At 46.8% G+C, this 23,366-nt stretch overlaps 1 protein-coding gene across 1 annotated transcript in view; it reads right to left on the bottom strand.

Moving 5' to 3' along the window:
- Positions 1-5,884: 5,884 nt before the first annotated feature.
- The window catches only part of LOC135378881 (uncharacterized), a 57,824-nt gene continuing 40,342 nt past the window's right edge, over positions 5,885-23,366 (bottom strand). The window contains exons 5-9 of the mRNA XM_064612032.1: positions 13,906-14,030; positions 11,036-11,086; positions 10,728-10,778; positions 7,578-7,643; positions 5,885-6,309 (exon numbers count right to left, since the gene is read on the bottom strand). Of these exons, the coding sequence (XP_064468102.1) occupies positions 6,071-6,309; positions 7,578-7,643; positions 10,728-10,778; positions 11,036-11,086; positions 13,906-13,996 (498 nt within the window). The 5' untranslated portion in view covers positions 13,997-14,030 and the 3' untranslated portion in view covers positions 5,885-6,070. The remainder of the gene's footprint in view (positions 6,310-7,577; positions 7,644-10,727; positions 10,779-11,035; positions 11,087-13,905; positions 14,031-23,366) is intronic.

Here is a 23,366-nt window from a genome sequence, read left to right as displayed (position 1 = left end):
TGGGACACCCTGTATATATACAGGGTGTCCACGTTAAGTGTGCACAGATTTTTTAAAAATATATCAATCACTTTTTCCGAGATTAAATCAATTGCAATATAGCATATGCTGAAGGGCACTCCCTAGGGGGGCATTAACAGACTCCTAAGGCACGGCCACTTGCGCGCGCGTTGTTGCTGCTCCTCCGGCCTGCCGCCGTCCTTGGGAAACAAAAGGAGTGCTGTGACAGAAGAGTTTCCGCATTCGGACGCGGGGGCGCTGCCCATCGGTGACGGCGCAGTGAGCTGACGTGTTGTTGCAGGCCGCAGCAGGACATTTCGGAAGGGAATTTTGAAGTTGTCGGGTTAGCTGAGAGCTTAAAAGCTGGTGTAGGTGCGTAGTTGCGTGAACGAAGGGACGAGGCAGCATGCCGAAAAACTGTTCGGCGCCGCTGTGTCCGTCAACACAGAGGACAAGTGTCGGTGTGACCTACCACGAGCTCCCGTCAAACAAAACTGTTCGTGATGCCTGGCTTGCTGCATTATCACGGGAAGGTGAGCGGAAAGGAACAGAGTGGGTGCCAGCGTCTCGGTCTACAATTTGTTCCCTTCACTTTAAAGAAAGTGACTTCAAGACTGGCGTGAAGAAGCGCATCTTACTACCGACGGCGGTTCCATCGGTGTTTCCGGCGTATCCCGCTCACAAGCAGCCCGTAGAGCCTGCAACGAAGCGAAGGACGCTCGTGCGCCAGGAACCACATGAGCGCAACGAAACCTCCACGGCGGTGTCGACAACCGACGTTAATGACGACTGGGCCTCCTGCGTTACTGTCGAATGGGACCCTATTCCTCCAGCTGCAAATACAGACGCTGGGACGCAGACAACGTTTGACATGCAGGGCTTCCTGAAAGACACAGACCGGACGCTACATCGCATGAGAGTGCAATTCAGCAGGCAGAACGAGAGGCTGCGCGCGATGCAAGCTGAAAGAGATGATGCACTTTGAAAAGCAGCACTATATGAAAGCGACAAGCGCATCCATGCGTTCATCGAACTGTTGGAAGCTGAAGACGACAAAACTGCAATTTTCATTGTGCAACAAGTGGAAAACTTCGGCAAAAGGCAACCCGCTTGAAACGAAAAAATCATTCGAGAGTGTGTCCTTTGGAAGACATGTTCACCGAAGGGTTACCAACTTGTGAAAGATCGAGAACTTCTGAAGCTACCATCGAGGTCCACATTGCAGAAATTCGTTGGACCTGCATGCGGCGAAGCAGGGGTAACACCATTGATCATTCAGCGTCTGAAAGTAGAAATGGAAGACCTGAAGGGTGATCATGGTGTCTACTGCTCCTTGGTGCTTGATGAAATGTCTGTCCAAGAGAGGGTCATCTATGACAAGCAACTAAACAAGATCTTCGGTTTTGTTGAAGATGGGAAGGATGGACAGGAACCTCGGCAACCTCAAGTGGCGAACCGATTGCTTTGTTTTGTCCTCAGAGGACTCGCAAGATCCTATGTCATTCCGGTAGGCTATTTTTTCACAAAATGCCTGAAGCACGACCAGCTACTCCACACTGTATTAGATGTGATGAAGGCCGTTGAAGACACCGGATTTCGCATTGTTCGTGTTGTGGCCGATAACCACAAGACGAACGTTGCACTTTTCAAGCATCTGGCTGGCGGGGAACTCCATCACGTAACTGCACATCCACTGCGACAAGTTGATCCCCTGTTCCTGTCATTCGACCCAAATCATCTCATCAAGAAACTGCGAACCTGTCTCCTGGAAAGAGAAATGACAGATGGCAGAGAATTACTCCAGGGAGGCTTGTACCTAAGTGAACTTCTTAAGCTGCAGAAGGATCTACTAATTAAGACAGTTAGATGCCTCAGCAGAGCACATGTTGCTCCCACTAATCTGGAGAAGATGAAAGTGAAGAGAGCAGTAGCCGTGTTCTCACAACCTGTGATAACAGCCCTGGAGTTCCTGAAAAACAACCCACGTTCTCATGCCAAAGCACACCTGTTTAAGGATTGCGATGCAACAGTTAGGTTCATGACAATCATCAACCGTTGGTATAAACTGCATGATATAGGACATCGCCATGCACAAGAGTTTGTCAGAAAGCATTTCACAAGCACTAAAGATGGAAGGTTGGTCTGGCTGGATGTCGGTTTCCAGCAGTACTTCAGCGACACGAAAGCGGCCTGTGCACATTCGCAGCGTCAGTTTCTCACCCGGGGAACGTTCTCTGCAACCCTGATGACAACTCGATCGACCACAGCTGTCATCGAATACCTGCTGGAAGACTTAAAGTAAGTTCTAAAACACGTACACTGGGGATGCAGTGATGCATAACGCACCACCATTGTTGCTCATGTTACAGGTTCGACTACGTCTTGACCAGGGCATTCAACAGTGACCCGATAGAATCACTGTTCAGCTGCTTTCGACAGTTCAACGGGGGCAACGATAAAGTGGATGCCCGGTCTGCAGTTCTGACTGCAGAGAAACTTCTGAAGGTGGGGATACTGCACGCCGCCATGGAAGGAAATTCACCCGCCCACTATGAATGCCGCCTGCCCCTAACACCTGCTCGTCACGCTGGGACTGCTGCGGACAACATTGTTCTAAGTCAGGAAGCTGTCTCTGACCTTCAGGGACTTCAGTCTATTCCACTGTCATGTGAGCTCCCCGGAACTGTGGAATATGCATCATACGCTTACATGTGCGGGTATATTCTTCGTGTGTGTCAAAATAAGGTAAGGCTAAGAGAGCTGTGACGTTACCGTTTGCATATGGCTCCAATTGGTGGTTGCCATGCAGGTTTCCTGTGACAATTGCAAAATCATGCTTTCGGGCACAACACCATCTCGGTGTGGCGTGTACGGGCTCATACACGGCCTCGACAATGGTGGCCTGATTTATCCGAGGCCCGAAAATGTGATGGTGTGCAAGATTATTTGTGACTTTGTGGTTGCCGTGCTGAAGGACTCACGCAAAAGGAAGTACGCAAACATGGAAGCCTGGGTCTCCTGCTTCTGAGCATGTTGTAAGAACCCCTTCAGAAATGTCCTGTGATGTGCTGCTCAGAACAAGCAAAATATGATGCCTCTCATAATAAGCAGCTCTGCAAAATGTTTCTCCACAAGCTCATCAGACCAGTCCTGTCGAATTGGTGCGGAAACCTGAATGAGAGTGTTCAGCGTGATGTCAGGCTCCTGCACAAGCCTCTGTCAAGAAAGGTCTTAAGAATATAGATGAAATGCCCAGCATGATGTAATGTTAGCGTGTAGTGATGCGTTTGTCCCTGATTTGTAAATTCCCCAGGTTCTGTAAATAAAAAGAAAATAATAAAGTGAGTCAAACAAACAGAAAAACCGCATCATGTTTATGCGCGCGCAATAGCTCCTGGTTATGGCGGGCTGGAAGGACCGCCTAGCCCGCCATACTCTTGGTGCTCCTCGTCGTCTGCTCGTCAGCGATGTGTGGCGCCCCTCGCGGCGCCAAAACGAAACTCCGCCGTCACAGGGAAACCTGCTCCGGCGGAAGGCCGGAGGAGAAGCGACGACTTGCGCAAGTGGCCGTGCCTAAGGCAATGTTTCAATTAACTTTCAATAATTAACTTTTTAATTATAAAAGCTACGAAGTTGCTCCAATGAGAACATCTGATCTCTTCGGTCACCAGATACCAAAACCGTTTTCAGAACAAAAATCCGTTCGGTAGATCGTCCGCAAAAAATTCGTGAAGGAACGCCTTTTTTCTCGTTATTTTATTCATTGCGCATCTCTCTCTCACTGGCGCATCTCTGCAGCTCTCTCACACTGGGGGTAAACGAAAGCCGCTTCTTTGAAGATGCGCAATAAACCAAATAAAGAAAAAAATGGCGTTCCTTCACGATTTTTTTGCGGACGATCTATCGAACGGATTTTTGTTCTGAAATCAGCTTTGGTATCTGGTGACCGTAATGAAAGTGTGACAAGTGACAAGTAATGAAAAGACTTGGGGGGCCGTATAAGGGTTAAAAACACTTGCTACTTTTATTACATTAATAATTAAGGGGGTACTAGAAATAGATTTACAGTTAGGGGTCGACGTTTCGGCTGCCGCGCACAAGATTGATCCTGGCAGTGATAGCCTTATCAAGGCACTTGAGTCTGTCGAGAACCGCTCGAAACGTTTTATTTTATGAAAGTGCAGTCGATGGGCAAGGGTTCTATTCTCGTCAAAAGTAATCGACATCGATTACCCTACGTTACGCTCGATGTCACTTTCAGGACACCGCCTTGCGCTCCGCCCACGTTGCAAGGGTTACTAGTGTGTAGACTTCGACGTTTCATGCTTCTTGCGCTGCTACTGGTGAGCGTGGCTCAATGCCACAGTGCAAGCCTGCACTGTGGCATTGAGGAGTGCTCAGTCACCCTCCCAGGTGTATATCGCTCTCTGAGTGACCCCTGGTTTGCCAATTCGGAACGATGCGCAGCTACCCAGAGCTGATGAGCCGCAAACACGGCGAAACACGTGTCATCTGGTGCTGTCGCATCGTTCCATGAGTATCTGTTTCTCTGCGTGCAGCCATAGAAGCCATCTTAATCTGTAATTTTGAATTTCGAACATGTCTAGCGTCATTTACTTGTTTCTTTAATGGCTTTTTTCCCCTCCTTTTTCCTTCCACAACTGTAAAACTTCGTGGCCGTTTGATTTTTCGTACTTTCGTCGACCTATATATATACCTTTATATATCTTTATATTATATATGCCGTTATATACCATATATACCTTTGCAGTGCTGCCTCACAGATGAGGCAGCGCTGTGCTCCTTCACCCTCGCACATTGGGGGTGAAGGAAAGACGCGTCTCCGAAGATGCGCAATGAACAAAATAAAGAAAAAACGGTGTTACTTGACGATTTTTTTTGCGGACCATCTATCGAACGATTTTTTGTTCAGAGAACGGATCCGTTGTCAGGTGACCGAAGGGATCACATGTTCTCATTTTGACAACTTCGTAGCTTTTATAACTAAAAAGTTAATTTAGACATTGCCCTAGGAGTTTGCTAATGTCCTCCTAAGGAGTGCACTGCAGCATATGCTATATTGCAATTGATTTCATCATTATATATTTGTAAAAAATATGTTCGCATTTAGATGGGATATCCTGCGTATTTCTCGTATGCGATGAAAGGTTTTCAGCTGTGGTTGAGACTTGGTGTTCTGTCTGTCCCTCCGTATTCCCTAATCTCTGGGTTTTACATTATGACTCAGTGTGTGTTTGCAATTGCTTTCTGTCAACACCACTATTAATTATCATCACCGCCATCATTCATCATCATCCTCTCCCTTGGCACCATCATTCCAGGAGCTTTCTACCAAGGTAACTTGTGAATGTGATGTGGAGTTGCGGACGTCACGCTAGTGAAGCCAAACTCTCTAGTTGCTTTTACAAAATCAAAGCAGACAATCAATCACGTGATATAAAAATGGCATATGTTAAAAATTATGAAAAAAAAAGGAACATGGCAACATGGTGACCTTGCCAGAAGCGACCGCTTGAGGGCTGCGGCGGTGCCATACAGAAGGGGTCGGTTTGGTGATAACCCCGTCCCCCGAAACATCAACTTACTTTTGGATTTCCCTCTCTCCTTTCCCCCACTGCTCGCTTCTACAAAGAGAACCACCCCCAAAACGGAGGGCTCGTATCAGCCCCTGCTTGAAGGTAGTTACCCATCCACCTCGCAACGCTGCAGAAAGAGGCTAGGAAGGAGGCTATCAGGGAACGACGAATATCGGACTCCGTGGCATTCAGTTCTTTCTTATTCAGCTTGAAAGGCTTGATGCCAAATCTTATGGATATACCAACTTGGTCGCACTTCCAATCTCAAGATGACATTGATCAACATGTTTACATTTGCCAACGGGGTTTATTTCAAGAAGTCTCGTATTCAAATTAAATTAAATTGAGTAGATCACACCAACGAGAAGGAAGTCTTGTAAGGACACTTTGTATCGCAGATGAGACTTGAGGTTTAGGGAGACCGTTACAACGCTTGCATATTAGGGACAGTGAGAACTCGTTCAATATGTCAGCTAACGAAATGAATCCGGAGTTGTTGAAAAGCTTTCGGGGAGCTCCGAACAGTCACCTTCGGGGATGCAGGACCCATCAGGTACGCCCGAGAGAATGAAACCTTTAGCGCAGATACATCCAAAGATACAGGCATTCCAAATGCACTCTGGTGGATTTGGTCTCCCGCAGGTTCGAGGGCACTTGCTCAGACAGCCCTTTATCATGCCAGGTCCGCACTCTTCCTCGTTTGGGTTGGATGCTGAAATAAGGGCAAGAATGAAAAAAATAGAGGAGGGTCATTTTCTCACTTCAGGGGATCTTGCTAGGATGAAACAGCTGATGCCTTGAAATTTTTATTTTATTAACAGTACAACCTACTTATAAGGTATATGCTCCTATATGTAACTGTATTCACATTGATTTTTAAACTTTGCTGGTCATGGTGTTTTTAGCTTTTCAATATCGTCTATTATTTTGCTTCTGCTTCGTTCGTTATGGCTATGGTAGCTCATGGGTCACTAAATATCCAGCTTATCACCACCACCTCATAGTCGTCATTACAAAGCTGATTTTTGGGCATTTACAGATAGCGCTCTTCGTCGCATAAAGCGTTCTAGGACAACCAACTTTCAGAATCGTATTGTTTTATCTTCCCATTAGAAGTAAACTTGGTACACAAAAAGGGGTGCGCCCCATTTCTCACCTTATCGAGGGATTGAGCGATATCGATCGATTATATTATGATGATTAACGTACCGCGTCCTATGCGGTCAAGAGCGGCCCGCGTTAGTGTCTAAAAATTCGCCCTCTAGTTGTCACGTAGTTCTTTAACGTAACTTTTAACGTAGTAAACTATTTAAAAACTGTTTGGTAAAAACTTCATCCGTGAATACTTGTTCAAAGGCTGTCTAAATTTGGTGGTGGTGGTGGCGATGGTGAAAGGGCTCGCCGTTGTCGGCCTCACAGATGTGAGCAACGTCACGACTGACACCTTGGGGGAATGTGCGTCCTGGGCCGACTACATTTGGCATCTGTTCGATATAGTGAATTTAGTTTAGATGTTACCCAACTAACAGAACAAAACGCTGTAAAACTTAAACGCTTCAGGTCGATACAGTTTGGTGCACTACGCGGTGTTCCACAAAGATTCAATCTTGGCCCGCTTTTCTTTCATGTTTATGTGAACGATCTTATTATGTGTCTTCAGAACTCTCATGTTCTTATGTTCGCGGATGATTTAAGGATTGCTAGTCCTATAGACAGGATGCAAGACTGTAAAATGCTACAGGATAATATATAATCCGTCGGCCAGCGGTGCATAGCCATAGGTCGGCACAATCATGATCGCCATACCTTATCAAAGACTGATGATCGCGACCATGAGTGCGATCACGAAGCATTGGCAAGTTTGCCGCGATCATGATCGCGCCGACCTATGTGCATAGCTATTGAGCCGCAGATCAGCTTAACCAAGACTTGTGCCATTTTCTTCACAACGAAAAGGGGTAAAGGTTGAAGTATACTCACTTGAGGTCAAGCCCGTGCCCAGAGTAACTGTTGCAAGAGATGTTGGAGTGCTCTGGGAGTCTGGTTCTACATTGAACCAACACGTCGAGTTGTTAGTCAATTCGTGCTTGAGGACACTTGGTATGATATCTCGTCTGACAGGTAAATTTAGGTCGTCCCATTCTATAGTGCGTGTATACCAGTGCTTAGATATAACTTGGGATTTCCTTCTCTTCCCTGGAACTTCCTCTCAAAAAGAAATGTTCAGCGAAAGATTGCACTGATTACACTTGATTAAGAGCGAATTATCGGTGTGCTAGATATTTCAACCTTGAAGAATAGAATGTCTAGGTCAGACATGTTATTTCTTCGCAGAGTAGTAAGTAGCTACATTGATTGTCCCAATCTATTGTCCGCTGTAGACTTCCACGCATTAGTAAGAAAAACTTGAAACAATAGGTTATCTTATCCTTTTGTTGTCAGTTATGTGGTACTCATGTCGCAGCTTCAGAACTTTTACAATCGAAATTTGTCTCACGTTGATATACTGCAACCGTTTACAAATTTTAAAAAGCTTCTTGGCAATATCGCTAATATCCTGATTCTTCTGCTAACACGCCATCTGTTTCATGCGCTGTGACCAGAGTGCATCACAACAAGTAAGGCCTATGCGTCTTCCGCGAGGGACGTTAAATACGGTGTGCCGTGTGATGAGCTTTCATCGCACGTTAAAGACCCCTCAGCTGGGCAAATGCAATCCACAGATCGACCGCTGTGGCGTCGCTCATGATCCCAGTTGTCTGGCGACGTAAACACCCAATTATTATTAGTAAGGCCTATGCTGTTGGTGAGCAAAAAGAAATAAAGGTCTTATCTTATCTTATAATGGCATTGACATCCTTCAGTCTAACCTAAACTCGTTACAATCATGGCGCTCGACGTGGTTAATGGAATTAAATATTGATAAATGTAAACATTTAAGATCCTCTCGCTCACGCAATTCTTCTTCTCATTCTATATACATCATTAATAATATCATTCTTGGGTCTATCATATTCATCAAGTACAGTCGACCCCCGTTTATCCGGGCGGTGCCGTTCCCGGCGAATTCGTCCGGATACCGCGGCATCCGGCTTAATGAAACGACCGAATAGAAACGCCCTACAGAGCAAGGTTTAATTAAAACACAGAAATCTCGTCAATGACAGCTGTTACATACTAGTGTAGGCACTCGATTCCTGCAAACGTTTGCTAATTGCATAGAGTTCAGCCACGCTGTTGCGCTGCTCGAAGAATGTCAGTGCGGACGCAAAGTGTCAATGTCGGAGCCTTGTTTCTCACTGGCGTCATCAGCACTGTCCTGCTGCACATCATCGGAGGCAACAGCAGCAATCACACCGTCATCAGTCATAGCTGCACACGCGTTATCATCCTTATCAACGTCAACGTAGTCAGAAACCGCAGCATCATCTACGGCAGTCGCAGTGAGCCTCTGCATCAGGGATCGCAGCTCAGCTAGGGAATGTCTTCATCGGCCAACGGGCCGTAAGCAGCAGGCCCTCGGGTTAGAGTTTGCCCCTCTAGAACCGGACAGTTGCTTCAGATATTTCCAAATTACTCGACTGGTCAACGTGACCCAACGCACACAAATAGAAAAGGGGGTCATCGTGCACGGTTGTCTCCCCTACGGAGGAATGTAGGTCCCTGACGTGTGACGGGAATAACCCCAACACAGGGAAAAGGGTGACGAAGCAGGGTCAGCGTCTCCTCTTACTCACGGTAGTCCGGATAACTGAAGCTGGATTACAAGAATTTTCCACTTTCGTTCCCTGGAATTCTTGTCCGAGTTCGGAAGCTGAAGTCCGGATAAACGAGAACAAACCATATGGAGGAAAATCCGTTCCCGTGCCCTTTGTCGGGATACCGCGGGATCCGGATAAATGAAGTCCGGATAAACGGGGGTCGACTGTATCTTGTTATTCACATGCCATCTAGCGTTTCATGAAAGTCACATATTACTCAGATATGCAATGCTGCTAATTCATCATTTGGCTGGGATTCGAAGCTCCTTCTATCAGGTGTTATGCTACATCTGTACAGGTCACTTAATTGCAAAAATGGAATATGCGGTCTCGTCTGAGATTCTGGCAGTGATAGCCTTATCAAGGCACTTGAATCTGTTGAGAACCGCTCGAAACGTTTTATTTCATGAAAGTGCAGTCGATGGGCAAGGGTTCTATTCTCGTCAAAAGTAATCGACATCGATTACCCTACGTTACGCTCGATGTCACTTTCACGTTTCATGCTTCTTGCTCTGCTACTGGTCAGTATTTGAACATGCTATTTGGCGGGAAAGTGCTGCTGCCACGGTGACCAAAGCTATGCTGCCGCTGCACCAATTTTGTGGTTCTACCCTTCATCTCCTGCACTGTAAACATTTTCACACCTTTAAAGGTGTGCGCTATGCACATTCAATCTGGTTGCGTAACATTGCATCTCCAGGATGATATTTTACAAAATTCGGAAAGCATTACTAAAGATCAAGTGTCAGTGCAAATCTTGCTTTCATTATGCCTTGGATATCGTAGGAACGAGCTAATGCATATATGCATCGCTATCGATAATCGAGCATGCGCAAGTGTCTACAATACTGTTGAACAATGTTGAGATGTTGCAATACTGAATTTCTGGAGGACAGACAATAATCGAGTAAAGAAAATTTGTGCGAAACTGTGCTCCATTATGATGTTACCAAAATTACGCCTAAAAAGGCGTGCATCATGCACGTTATTACACCTTTAAAGGTGTGAAAAGATTTAGAGTGTGGCGTTTGCTAGTGTGCTAAATTATAAATATATGTACTTTTTTGTTAGGAAGTGTCGCTACAGATCAATGAGAGCACTACAATTTGTCGTTGAATTAGTTACCGGAAGCAGTTTGTGGCTCGACCAACAGGGATGGTTTTGGAATGTGCATTTCCGTTTACTGTCATGATCCAAGGCGCGAGCCTTAACATTGGGAAGCAGTAGACACCGAAGCACTGAAGCAAGAGACAAAATGACGGCCTCCATCCGCAACTTAACAATTCGTGCTTCGTTAAAGTATTTGCTGTCGAATCTGCATCTTATTATCATGCGCACATACCACTGCCGTATTTTGGTTAATGCTCACCTCCTTCTTCACTCTCAGTAGTACTGCCCACTTCGCTGTCCAACTTTTTGTCTGGAATAACAACAAATTAAGTTTACTAAAAAGTCTGCTGTTCAAAACACAGCCGAACGTCGTTTCTTTCCTCTCAAGGTCCAAGGCGCGAGATCATTAACATTTGGAAGCAGTACCCATCGTAGCATCGAAGCAATAGACAAAATGGCGACAGCGTCCGCTGCTTAAAGATTTGTGTTTTTTTAAGTGTTTGCTGGCGTATCTGCATCTCATGATCATGGGCACATACCATTACCGTACTTTTGGTTAATGCTCACCTTCTTCTTCGCACTCAGCAGTATTTTCCACTTGGCTGTCCAACTCTTTGTCTGTAATAACAACAAATCAAGTTTACTGAAAAATGTTCTGTTGAATACACAGCCGAACGTTGTTTGTAACGCGCACGTAAATCTGACATCCTCGCTTTATGACAGTTGTTCCATCTCCTCCCCCCCCCCCCTTGTATGCAAGTACTCCTCGATATGACAATTTGTGAAACCGACAATGACCAGAATTTTTTGCAGAAATAGGGACGAATACGTGTATCTTATAGCTAATTCAACTGGTCGTTTGAGGGCAGGCCAGTGTGTTGCGCCGGTGTAGGGCTTCTGCAAGGAAACCGCGCCAGTGCTGCTTACACCGATCCGCCCAGCCAATCATGCTAAATGGTGCCAGTGTCGGCCAAAAACGCGAAACCGCGTTCAGTCATTGCTGCAACACACTGGCAACACCGGCAGCATAAGAACCCATACAACTGTTGTACAAGATGGAGCAGCAGTCCAACCACTTTCATGACCATTCCAAACAGAAAATACATGACGATACCAGAATCCATATTCACAGCCTCCAACCTTATCGCCCGAGTAGCGCGAAACTGTGTCCGCACGAAACTGTGTCCGAGGACAAAAAAATATGTCGAGCGTCTGAGCATAAAGCGAGGTGTAACTGCTGCTGCTACTTGAGCTGTCGGAACTCGACGAACTTGACTCCATCCAAAGCATCTAGTATCTGCAGTAAGTCTGTCGGTTGGCGGGTTCCAATGCGGCCATCTTGAGCAAGTGGAAATAATGGAAATGAGGTTGTTCTGTTGTTGGGGCGGAACCTGAGACCTTGTGTTGCGATCTACACTGCGGATATTATCGGTGTGACCTGACCTGCACAGATTCAGTGCCTAAGAGCCCTCGCTGGATGCGAACGACCAGCAGAACATGTTGCGTTTTACCCTGAGACCACAAGCAGAACATGCTCGCTCGAGCCAGTGCAACTTTTTCTGTTGCGAAAAACGACCAGCTGAATTCGCTATTATTCTCGATATTTGACCATGGCGGTTGAACAATCATCCTGCTGACCTACAAATGCTCTGTGGTTTCGGATGACGCATGTCGAAGCCCCAGGCCCGATTTCAGAATGACTCATGATGCTCTTTGTGGCAGTGGCACATAAGTTAACAGAGCAGTGTCCTTGGTCACCTGGTCATACTGGCTGGTGTAGTCGTACGTGAACAACAGCACGACATGCAGGATGTGTCTGCCAGTGGCCATGCTATGCAGATTCAAAATGTGACTACGTAAACACTTTTATCGGATGTCTTCTGCAAAGAAACTGTAAGATATTCTTCAACTCCATTATGTAAAAGCCTGAGTCTGGGCACACAGAGGAACGACAAGAACACACGACTCAAACCAACGAAGTTTACTAATCAACAGAGCACGAAGTACATATAGTGAACACAGCGTGGGAAAAAGAGGAAAAAGAAAAATTAAAGGAAAATTTTATTGCATCCCATTGGCCTGTGGGTTTGTGGGTTGAGTCAACATAGAAAAAATCTTTATTCAAATCTTTCTAGCCACTTAGCGTCATGCAATAATTGCCAACCTCTCTGGGCTGAGACCTCAGTCATAGCGTGCGAAGCAGACACACGAAGGCGACTTCTGAGAGAGGCTTTGGCGATCCGCAACGCGGGAAAAGGTGTTAGTCTCGCTTCTGTGGCTATTCATCAGCCCTACCGACGCGTTTTGTAACCTGTGCGTTCGCTTGAGCTTCTGCGTAGTATATGACCTTCCATGTTATTTTCCTTTCCCTCCTTTTCCCATGCTGTGTTTACTATATGTACTAGGTGCTCTGTTGATTAGTAAACTTTGTTGGTTTAAGTCGTGTGTTCGTGTCGTCCCTCTGTGTGCCCATACTCAGGCCTTTACATGGTGGAGTCCTTCCACCAGCTTGCCTGCATATAAGCCATCTTGCCATGTTCTTCAACAATGTTTCCTGTTTTGTAGTACAAAATAAAACAGGATGTAGTGCGCACACGGTTTTCTTTCTGTGTTTCGTGCGTATAACATGTTGTTCGTTAATATTACACTTCGCTTTATCTCCAATATTTGCGGGAAATGTCGTGGTCATATGAACGACGTTCGAGTGAGCTTGGCTGCAGATGGACCTGGGCAACATCTTTGGAATCCACAGTGCGATGTCGGGAAGCACGCACTGTGGCTTCCACATGTGCGGCGAACATGGCATAGCTTAGGCCCTTAGGTACCCTTTAAATAAACAAATTCAGAATAAACCACACTGTGGAAGTATGATAACATCACGAAACACACATTATACGCCCACCCTAAGGCGTTTAACTTCTCCGCGAAGTGCTGAATAGCCCTAATTGGGGCGAAACGGCTGTCCTCAGTTGACGTACGTGGTGACATGCTTGCTGTGGAAGCGTACATACGAATATTGTAATTCAAGGCTTATATACATATAGACCTGATGCAACGATCATTACCGATTGCACCCACGTCGGGCTGTGAACTAATCTTCCACGGGGGTTCTTTAACGTACGGGGCAAACTCTGCACGTGGTACAAAATGTCGAAAGTTGCTGGAAGGAAACAACGTATCCCAAAATGTTGTGCCGACACGTATGAAACACTCGCCGAATCCGTGTGCCGTGCACGTTATCTTGTACAGTTCTCGACAAAAGTTCACAGAACACGCTCCCACGCATGCCTTCCTCAGAATGACACGCTCGCAGCGAAGGGGACTGTATGGACTTACGGACATGTGCCCAGGTAACCCAGTCATAACGAAGGAATGCGGAAGGAAATTCTTAATCCTAGCCAGCGTGTTCTCGTTTTATTGGTCCTGCTGACACTCACCTTCAGGCAATGCTTTCGGTGTCCCTAGAGACAACACGGTAAAATACACTAGCGTGAGCCAAACGCCTTTCCGAATGCACAGTACGCCCATCCTCGGAAGTAAATTCGTGTCCTTTGGAAGGAACCTGAAATGAGAAGCGAGATTAATCAGTATCACAAATGGTTACGGCAGAAAGAAAAGCATCTAATAGGATTTGGTAGTATGGAACATAAATATTAGAAATAAAATTACCGTGAACTGATTATTACAGTACATTATAAATCGATTGAGGCGGGATATATTTATTAGACGAAAGGAAAAAAAAACGGGGGAAAGGTCAACCAAACAGGACGTCGGCTTGCTATTCCCCAACAAAAAGAAAATTATGAAGATGAAGAAAGAAGAATAAAATAAATAAAAAAGAAAATAACTGGGAAGTGAAGGATAGACCAACAAAGGGTGAAAGAAGGATGAGACAGAATAAAGACAAAGATGACAAAAGAAAAGATGACTAACAAAAAGTGGAATAATGACGAGATGGATTGGGGCTGCTGTACTCTGCTATGCAGGGTTGCGGAGTTGCCACTCCAGAGGTGGAATGATTCCGGAATCATTCCAGATTTAGCAGAGCCCTGAATGGAATTGGAATGGGAGACCCCATTCCGCAACCCTATGCAATTCCCGTCTGCGTTTTAACTATGACACATTTGCTGAAACGGGAGGTAGAGTGCTAGAAAAACGGAACACTGCGCATTTCTTCCTGGGGGGGGGGGGGGATATGTTTATTAAGAAAAAGAAAGGAAAGGTCAGCCAGACGAAGGTTGGCTTGTTATTCCAAACAAAAAAAGGCAAAGAAGGGAAGAAGGAAAGAAAAGGGGAAGAAAGAAGGAGAAAAGGGGAAGAAAAGAAAAATAAGAAAAGGAAGGAGAAGGAAAGGAGAAGAAGAAATGAAAAGAAAAGGAAAAGAAGGGAAGAAAAAGAAGAAAAAGGAAAAGAATAAAGTTAAGAACAAAAAAGATAATGGAAGGAAAGGAAGAACACAAAACTAAAACTGAAAAGTCACACACACAGTCACACAATCACAAGGCGTTCACACGGTTCGAAGCGTGGAGAAAGCGGAGGAGCGCTGTGGTGACTGCCCACTGGATCGAGAGAGAAACACAGGGCTCACATGGAGCCCAGGAGACCCGTGTTTAGCAGAAAGCGGAGCACCCCTTTTGTGACTCTCCACTGGTTAGCTCGCCGCACAGGGCCAAGGAGTGTTGCGAGAGAAACGTCTGTCCGCCCGTCCGTGCACCCAATCCCTGAGAGATGTTGCCAGAGCACGGCCCGATGATGGTGGTGACGCTGACAGTGGAGGAGCTGATGAGAGATATCGCCTTCTACACCGCAGCAGGGGCAAGTGGGAGATGAGACGCGGCCCATTTTGAACAGGAGTGAACCGGTGAGGGCAACGTTCAGCCGGAGACGATGTAGAAGGGTCTCCTCCTCGCGGGTACAGCGGCAGCCGATGACAAACTCCAGTGAGGGGTCGATGGACTGCAGGAACGCATTGGGTCGGATAGCGTCTACAACAAACTGGCGGGTGCCGTCGCCGCAGAGACGCCGTATAAGCAGGCGGAACGCAGACACCCGGAGCGGTAGTAGGGGCACCGGCGTGGCCGCATCAAGCGCGGCGCGTCTCGCAGCCGCGTCAGCACATGTGTTTCCGTGTAGCCCTGTATGTCCGGGTACCCACTGAACGCAGATACGGTGGCCGACCGAGGAGAGTTGGGCGTATTCCTGAAGTACCATGGTACGCAGATCGCTCACGACACTCGGGTGGCATGTGGACAGGAGCGCCAAAGACGCCTTGCTGTCTGTGAGGACGACCCACGCATCAGGCACAGATTGAGCGATATACCGCAGAGCGGCAAGCAGTCCGAGCAGCTCCGCGTCCGTGGAGGACACTGTGTAGGGAAGTCGGAGGGCGAGGTCACGGTTTTCCTGCGAGACGTAGTAGGCCGCTGCAGATGACTCAATCGCTACCGATCCATCAGTATAGATGGCGCGGCTCAGAGGATAGGCCGAATTGAGATGCTCGAGCGCGAGCTGGCGGGCTACTGTCACATGCACATCGTTCTTCCTCTGGAGGCCGGGGATAGTGGCACAGGTCTCGGGTCTTGCAAGCGTCCACATCGCAGGGGCGTGCAAGGGCAGAGAGAACTGTGCAGGGACGGACCTTTTGAGGCGACTGAGAGCACGACCGAAGTCAGAGGCTGGGCAGTCTTCGTCGACGTGGCGAAGGTAGTGGAGAGGGTGCCGAGTAAGGCACCGTGCGAGAACACTGAGGGTTGCCCCGTCCCGCAGGACATCGATCGACGGTTCACGTGCCTCGGCTAGGACAGAGTATGTCTCGGTGGTCGAAGGGACTCCCAAGCAGACGCGGAGGCTCCTGGCTTGGCTAAAGAGGAGATCTCGATTTCTGCTTCGGCTGATACCATGCAGGATGGGAAGGCTGTACCGAAGAGAACCCAGCACGAGGGATTGGTGGACACCGCGGAGGTCAGAGAAGGATGGGCCCCATCGCAAACCAGCGAGTCAACGAAAAACCGCCACGTAGCTGTTGATCTTGGTTGTGAGAGCGTGGCGAGACCAGGAAAGGTCACGGTCGAGTACCACGCCCAGGTACTTGCAGTACGGGACAAATGGCAGTGGTGAACCTTCAATGACGAGTGGGAACCTCGTGAATGATCGACGAGTGAACACCATGGCCACAGTCTTGCTGGGTGAAACGGAGAGACCGCGGTCGGCGAGAAACGCGACGAGAATATCTAAGCCTCCCTGCAGTCGATGCTGAATGGTGTCGCGGCGAGCGGCCGATGTCCATAAGCAGATGTCGTCGGCATATAGCGTGAGGCGCGTGTGGTGGGGCAGCAGGGCAGGAAGAGAGGCCATGATGACATTGAAGAGCAGGATGAATGTCGTGTAGCGTAAGGTTAATTATGTAAATTTTTGCGTACTGAAGACGGAAATTTGTCAAGTAAAGGTCAGTTTTTTACCCCATCAATGTGAAGAGCGTGTCTGATTAACTCAAATTAATGATGATTGACAGGGATATTCAGGAGCTATCCCATCGGAAAAAATAGCCGAACATCATGCTCTCCCCCCCCCCCCTCCGCCTCCGAACATGGAGCTCGCAGAGGATAGCGTGCGATGTATTTTTCAGCGCAATCGTTGTCAGTCCGACGAAATAAGGTTGAATACCCAGTGTTGAGAACACAGGCATGGCTTATCGCGTCCGGCTTTCGCTGAGATCATGCTTTCCTCTCCCAATTTCAGGAAGTGTAACTTTTTCTACTATCCCTCAGTCGGCTAGGTTTGGAACGTCCTTTCGTCGGACTGCCAGCGATTGCGCTCAAAAAGTCGTAGCGCGTTATGGTCCGATGCTTCGAAAAGCATCATGTCCGGCTATTATTATTGCTACTTTTTTATTATAATTCAATTGCACGTTTTCTGGAACACCGTATATATACTTTCGGTGAATTACTGGATTTTCCACTTTTCTAGATTCTCCGTGGTTCAGATCAATCTGTGTCCCCTTCCGAAATTCAACACTGCTCACGGTCTGCTTCGTTTTGCACCCAATCTGCCAGGAATATATTTCAGCGTGTGAGACAACAGCAGAGCGAACACTTTCAGTATGGATGCGTTGATCCCACATGGGAACCCAGAAGCGGTGTCTACTTGTTGCCTCCGGTGGGACAAATGGGAAATTTGCGCCACTTCCTCAAATTCTTGCTTCCTGAAAGATGTCTTTGTGGCGCTGCTTTAGCCCCCCCCCCCCCTCCCTGCCTTCCCGTAGACGACGGTCATGAAACCATTTCGGTTTTCAAAGTTTTATGACATGCCTTTACGGAAACCTACACTACCGATGCATATAGCTCGCTCTGACTTGAGGATGGGTAAGTGGAAGGTCTTTTCATCAGTTTCCGTCACGAAATAAATCACTGCTCTATCACTGTCAGCCAAAATGGTGCTAAAAAGGGATAAACGGGGTGCAAAGGAGGGTCTTGTCACGTCGTTTAGACCATAAGGGCTATATGTATACCTTTCAAATGGTATAAATAAGTGTCATGTTGCAACGATATACCTTGCGCGCTGTCAGTAGGTATAAAAGCAGTATTATGTTCCACGTTTATACCTTCAGGGTTATTTTTTTATACCTTTGCATTCCGCGAGACCTCGTTGGCAACCTGCTCCGCCAGGGAAGGTATACTGCATTATAATGGTATAACTTGTTTGTGGTTGCCTAAGATGGCCGCTTGCGCTGTTTTGCTGTAGCTTTGCGTCGATAAAACACAAGAATACTGTGATTTAGTGATGTGCTTCAGTGATGCCATGTGGCGGATGCAAGTTATAAGTGGAATATATCATGCGTCTTCGTGCATTAGCGGCTATATTCACAAATTTGAGTTGGTTTGCCATCTGCGCCGTTTTAATACAAAATGCGGCAGTGTTGTCGTAGAAGTGTTGCCGTGAACTACGATGTTCAAACACTATGAGTTGTTGTTGGAATTTTCCTACATAAAACGAGATATTTATTTCTAGTGCACTATAAAATGTATGTCCTTTTAGCGAATGAAATTCACATTTTAGCGGCCGTTATGCTTAGCAGGGTGGACGTGTCGGAACAGCATGTTGGTGTTCGAATTCATTGTTATTCCTGTATTCATACGAGCGTCGTCTTCTGCAATGTGAAGCTGGATAGTTCAACTTTTTCAGCTCCTCTTAGATGACACAGCATTAATAACGCTAGAAATGTCATTAAGAAACGTTCGAATTGTGCGTTGCATGGCAAACATATGTATCGCTTTGAATTAGCATTCGGGACATTCCCTCTTTAAGCCTAACTACGATTTATTTTCGCAGTGTTTATTTGCGGCGCGGATTTTTCACGGGTGTTTTTTTAAGAGTGCATTTTTTAATGTTTCGGCGTAAACCCCTTCGCAGTTTCACAGACACAGAATAAATGTTCTAAGTGCATTTGTTGACTTTGCATAGTATGCATGGGATGTGTAGAATGATAGAGAAAATAATACTATAAGTAATTTACAGCCTTCAAAAAAACTTCAGGCTTCCACACATGTTCGGACTGCAAATTTGTACTGCTGGAACATGATTTTACGACACATATAAAATTGTCATCAGACAGTCAAACTTTACGGATAGCACCAAAAGACGAAAATCAGGAATCATTCCAAATCGCAAAATTCCACTAACAACCACTGGTCAGCATTGTTTCCCAAAAACTCAAGGTCTTCCCATGCAAGACAGACGGTTTGGCCTCATATCCTCCAAATGCCCATTTCCACCGACGTCCCAAATCAACCAAAAGCTCGTTTTATCCGAAAAAATGTTCGGAGCTTCTGGGCTTTCGGTTGATCTTGGCCTCGCGGGTGGCAGTGACCCATATCCCCCAAATGCTCTTTTCATCCGAGCACCCAGAACCACCGAAAGCGGGATACTTGAAAGGACACATTTCCCTCGTTTAACAGGGAAAGGAGGAAGGGTGAGAGAGAGAGAAATACATGATGACGATGATATGGGGATGACTTCCTCTCATTGAGCAGAATGCTACCCCATTGCAATTGGGGGAAAATGAGAGGATGGTGATGAGGATGATGCTGACGACGCTGACTGGGTTTTAGACAGAGTCGATCAGGCCGGTAGTTTGCAGTAATTTGATGAAGGGTCGCAAGACGGACATCTGCTTTCGTGTGTCCCACGGTCCCAAAATGAGTCTGAGGTCAAGGGGTCGGCTGTCAATCCGCGCAAAGTCGTTTGCCAACAAGTGACGCTCCCTCCTATAAGCGGCACATGCGATGATCACATGGTCCGCGGTCGCTGGCACACCACACTACGGGCACAAGGGACTTCTGGCACACCCTATCTGGTAACGGTAGTACGGCGAAAAGGCAACATTCAGCCGTAAGCGATGTAGGAGGGACTTAATCACGCGCGGTAAAGATGCCGGTAAGCGACACGAGAAGGTTGGGTCTACAATTCCCAGTATGGTACTGGCCGGGACATCCCGAAGCCATTGTTCGACGGATGAGGAGGCAGCCCAGTCACGAAGAAGGGACCGTCTGTCCCCCCTTGGGAGAACAATTGGGACACACTTGCCCTGGTGGTGAGCGGCCGCTGCGGCAGCGTCGGCAACGTGGTTGCCAGAGGAAGGGTGAGCGGTTCTTGGGCGTGCGGGAATCCAATGTACTTCCTGCAACTGATTCAGAAGTGAAGTTCGCAAAGGAAAGGTATTATTGATGTCGATCGCGTTCAAGAAGTGATCCGATCCGAATCGAGAGATATTTTCTATATGAGTGACTGGAGTCCAGGCACATGATAACAGAAAACGAATAATAATAAAGCGCCCACGGCATAGGTCCCTAAAAAGGTTACAAAAAGGACCTCCTTTACTTTTCTTTAATGCATTCTGTTAATACAGTTCAGACGTTCAGAAGACACTCTATTAACCGTCTGAAACAAACTGTAGAATAAGCTTGCAAGCAGTAGGAATGCATGAAACCAACATATCGTCTGAACTGTCAAACTCTTCAGAAGTCGCTTGTGGTTTGTGTGTTTTCCGCCGTCCCGCTATACATGTTCCAGCCACAGGACATACCATTCCCCCCATGTTCTTTTTCCGTGCCTCATGAGTCATGACGCGGACCTCCATGAGCTTCCGAAGATAGTGCTTCTCCCGTGAGCGACAAGCATACGAATAAAATTCATTTTAGAAATATATGTCTGTTCAGATCACTTCTTGAACGCGATCTCATTTGTGAGTGTCCTGTCCCAAGCTCAGGCTTCTTTAATTTAGATTCCGTGCATCAGCTCTAATTTTTATATCAGTCACATCTGCTACATCTAGCGGAGTTCCAGATGCTAGATGTCTTAGGAGAATTATTAAGCACGGGAACAAAAGAAGGAGTAAATTTTTATATCAGTCATATCTGTTACATCTAGCGGAGATCCAGATGCTAGAAGTCGGCGGACTATACATACATCACGTTACAGAACATTTCGAGCACTGGATGAGCAGCTACCAAGGACCCACGTGACGGTTAGGATCACGTGACCCTCTCTGGTGAGTTGCAGGAAATACAGCTCGAGGCAAACTTAACTGGAACGCGACTTCGATCGCCGAATCGGGAAGAGAGCCACCCTGGCGGCGCTTAGAAGAAATACAGGGAAATAATGTTTCGACTGTCCTACTTATGGAGAATTCGGGTGGTCATTTTATGGCAATACGGCCTAGCGCTCGAAAATTGCTAGGTCGGCTCCCGAGCTGGATCACATGACAGTTGCCACCCGAACATGAGTGCCAGGGATCTAGCGGTTTTAAGATCAGAATCAGGCCCGCCTCATCCCTTTTGAATCAGGGCAGAGTTCGTACACTTGGATCAAGCTTGCGGCATCGCGATCGCCCGTCTTCGGGTTCCGTCATCTGTGAAATTGCGTGAACTTCGACGTGCGTGCCAATGAGGGCACTTGCCACCGTTGCAGTGCTGATTTGACGACACCGGATAGAGTTGGGCAACCCGCTGCTCGATAGTTTCAAGAGAGCGCGAAAAAATTGCCGCTAGGGTTGCTCTCTCCCCGACTTTAGCACAGCCGTTTGGACAGAGCTCTGGGCTTTAGCTCCGCCAGTCGAAGTTGCGTTCCAGTTAACTCTGATTCGAGCTGTACATTGGATTCCCGCACACTTGGAAACCGGTCGCTCTTCCTCCTCTCCCTGTTAAACAGGGGAAACGTGTCCTTTCAAGTATCCGGCTTTCGGTGGTTCTGGGCGCTCGGTTGGAAAGAGCATTTGGGGGATATGGGTCACTGCCACCCGCGTGCCCAGATCAACCGAAAGCTCAGAACCTCCGAATATTTTTTCGGATGAAGTGAGCTTTTGGTTGATTTGGGACGTCGGTGGAAATGGGCGTTTGGAGGATATGAGTTGCTACCAAGACAGACAGGCATATACACTTAAGGCTATGGTCCCACTCATCACCCGAAAAGTGTCATTTTCACCCAAAGGTTACACGGCTTCTCGGCAACTTACGTGAAATATGTTGGTACCGTTGGAAAGCTTGTTCTTTGGGCAAGCTAAGCCAAGAACTCGTTTTTTTATGTGATGATCAGCCGTAGCCTTAACCGGTTTTCGAACTCAACCTCCATAGCTACCTGACCCAAATACGGTGAGCGCTTGGAACATTCTTCGACCATTTACCTTTTTGTTCCCCCTTTTCCCCGTCCCATGTTCTCAAGAAGGGCTCTCTGCGAAAGCTTGTATCATAGGAAATAATAAATAGATGTTTCATCTCTTCCTGTTTTCAACATTTCGAAGCTATACTCTGTTCGCATTGAGTGTCAGTCATATGCGAGATGCTGCACCATACGATACACGGTACCCGACACATAAAAATAGCGAGTTTAAGTACATTGGATGAACTCTACGAAAATGAAACGACAAAAGAAGTTATCAAATTCAAGCCTAGCAATGTGATTCCCCTTCGCTTCGAAGAAACTAGCCAAAAGGCTTATCATTATTGGCAAGCGCCTTCGGAACCGCTATCGTGACATCATTTGCGAATGACATTCTGTTTCTTCGTGTAGCTCCATGTAAGACAAACGAATGACATTCGGTGCGATTGTCATTCGATGGGAATGTCATTCTGTTTGTCGTGTGACAGGGGTATTAGTTTCACGCACACAACTGTGCATTTTATAGTCAGATAACATTTATTTACAGTAGTTTACTTTCGCGTCATACTTGTTGTGGTGCTGTCCCTTCCGGCCACTCGTACAATTGTTCACCACAGAAACGCCAAAGGCGGATAATTACTCGCAACCTACACTGGCCTACCGTAACCTAACCTAGCAAAAACTTACCTGGCCTAACCTAACTTGACGTTGAGGTAACAAAGGGTACACGATTCTGAGCAAAGTCACTGGTCACGAGTACGTTAACGTTACAAACATATCGTTAAACGCGTTTGTCCATCTGAAGGATAAACAGCGTGGGTGACAAACTTTATGGCACGTAAAATTAATACGAAATTAGCACGAAAAATAAAAGTAAGAAAGAGAAAAAGTGCGCATTTACGTACCCAGGAATTTGCAGTTCGCGTGTAGGAAAGCACTCGTGAATTTCATGTTACATTTCTCCTTTCGCTTTTATGTGCAACACTATTTCATATGATTCTGCTTTCGTTTATTACTATCCATATTACCTTTCCGTTAACGTCAAATATTATTGTTGCAATAGCACAGCCTTCTATGTACTTATCCACATCGGGGCGCGGACAATTGCTCACCGGACAATTGCTCACCGGACAGTTGCTCACCGGACAACTGCTCACCGGACAATTGCTCACCAAGAACTGCTGAGGCCGGACAATTGCTCACCGCCTCTTTCACCACACTTATATTGTGATTTTATTTCGCGTTT

The sequence above is a fragment of the Ornithodoros turicata genome, chromosome 1, assembly GCF_037126465.1.
Source record: "Ornithodoros turicata isolate Travis chromosome 1, ASM3712646v1, whole genome shotgun sequence".
Taxonomy (NCBI): Eukaryota; Metazoa; Arthropoda; class Arachnida; order Ixodida; family Argasidae; genus Ornithodoros; species Ornithodoros turicata.
The sequence above is the reverse complement of the archived record's forward strand: the minus strand, read 5'-3'. Positions and strand labels throughout refer to the sequence as shown.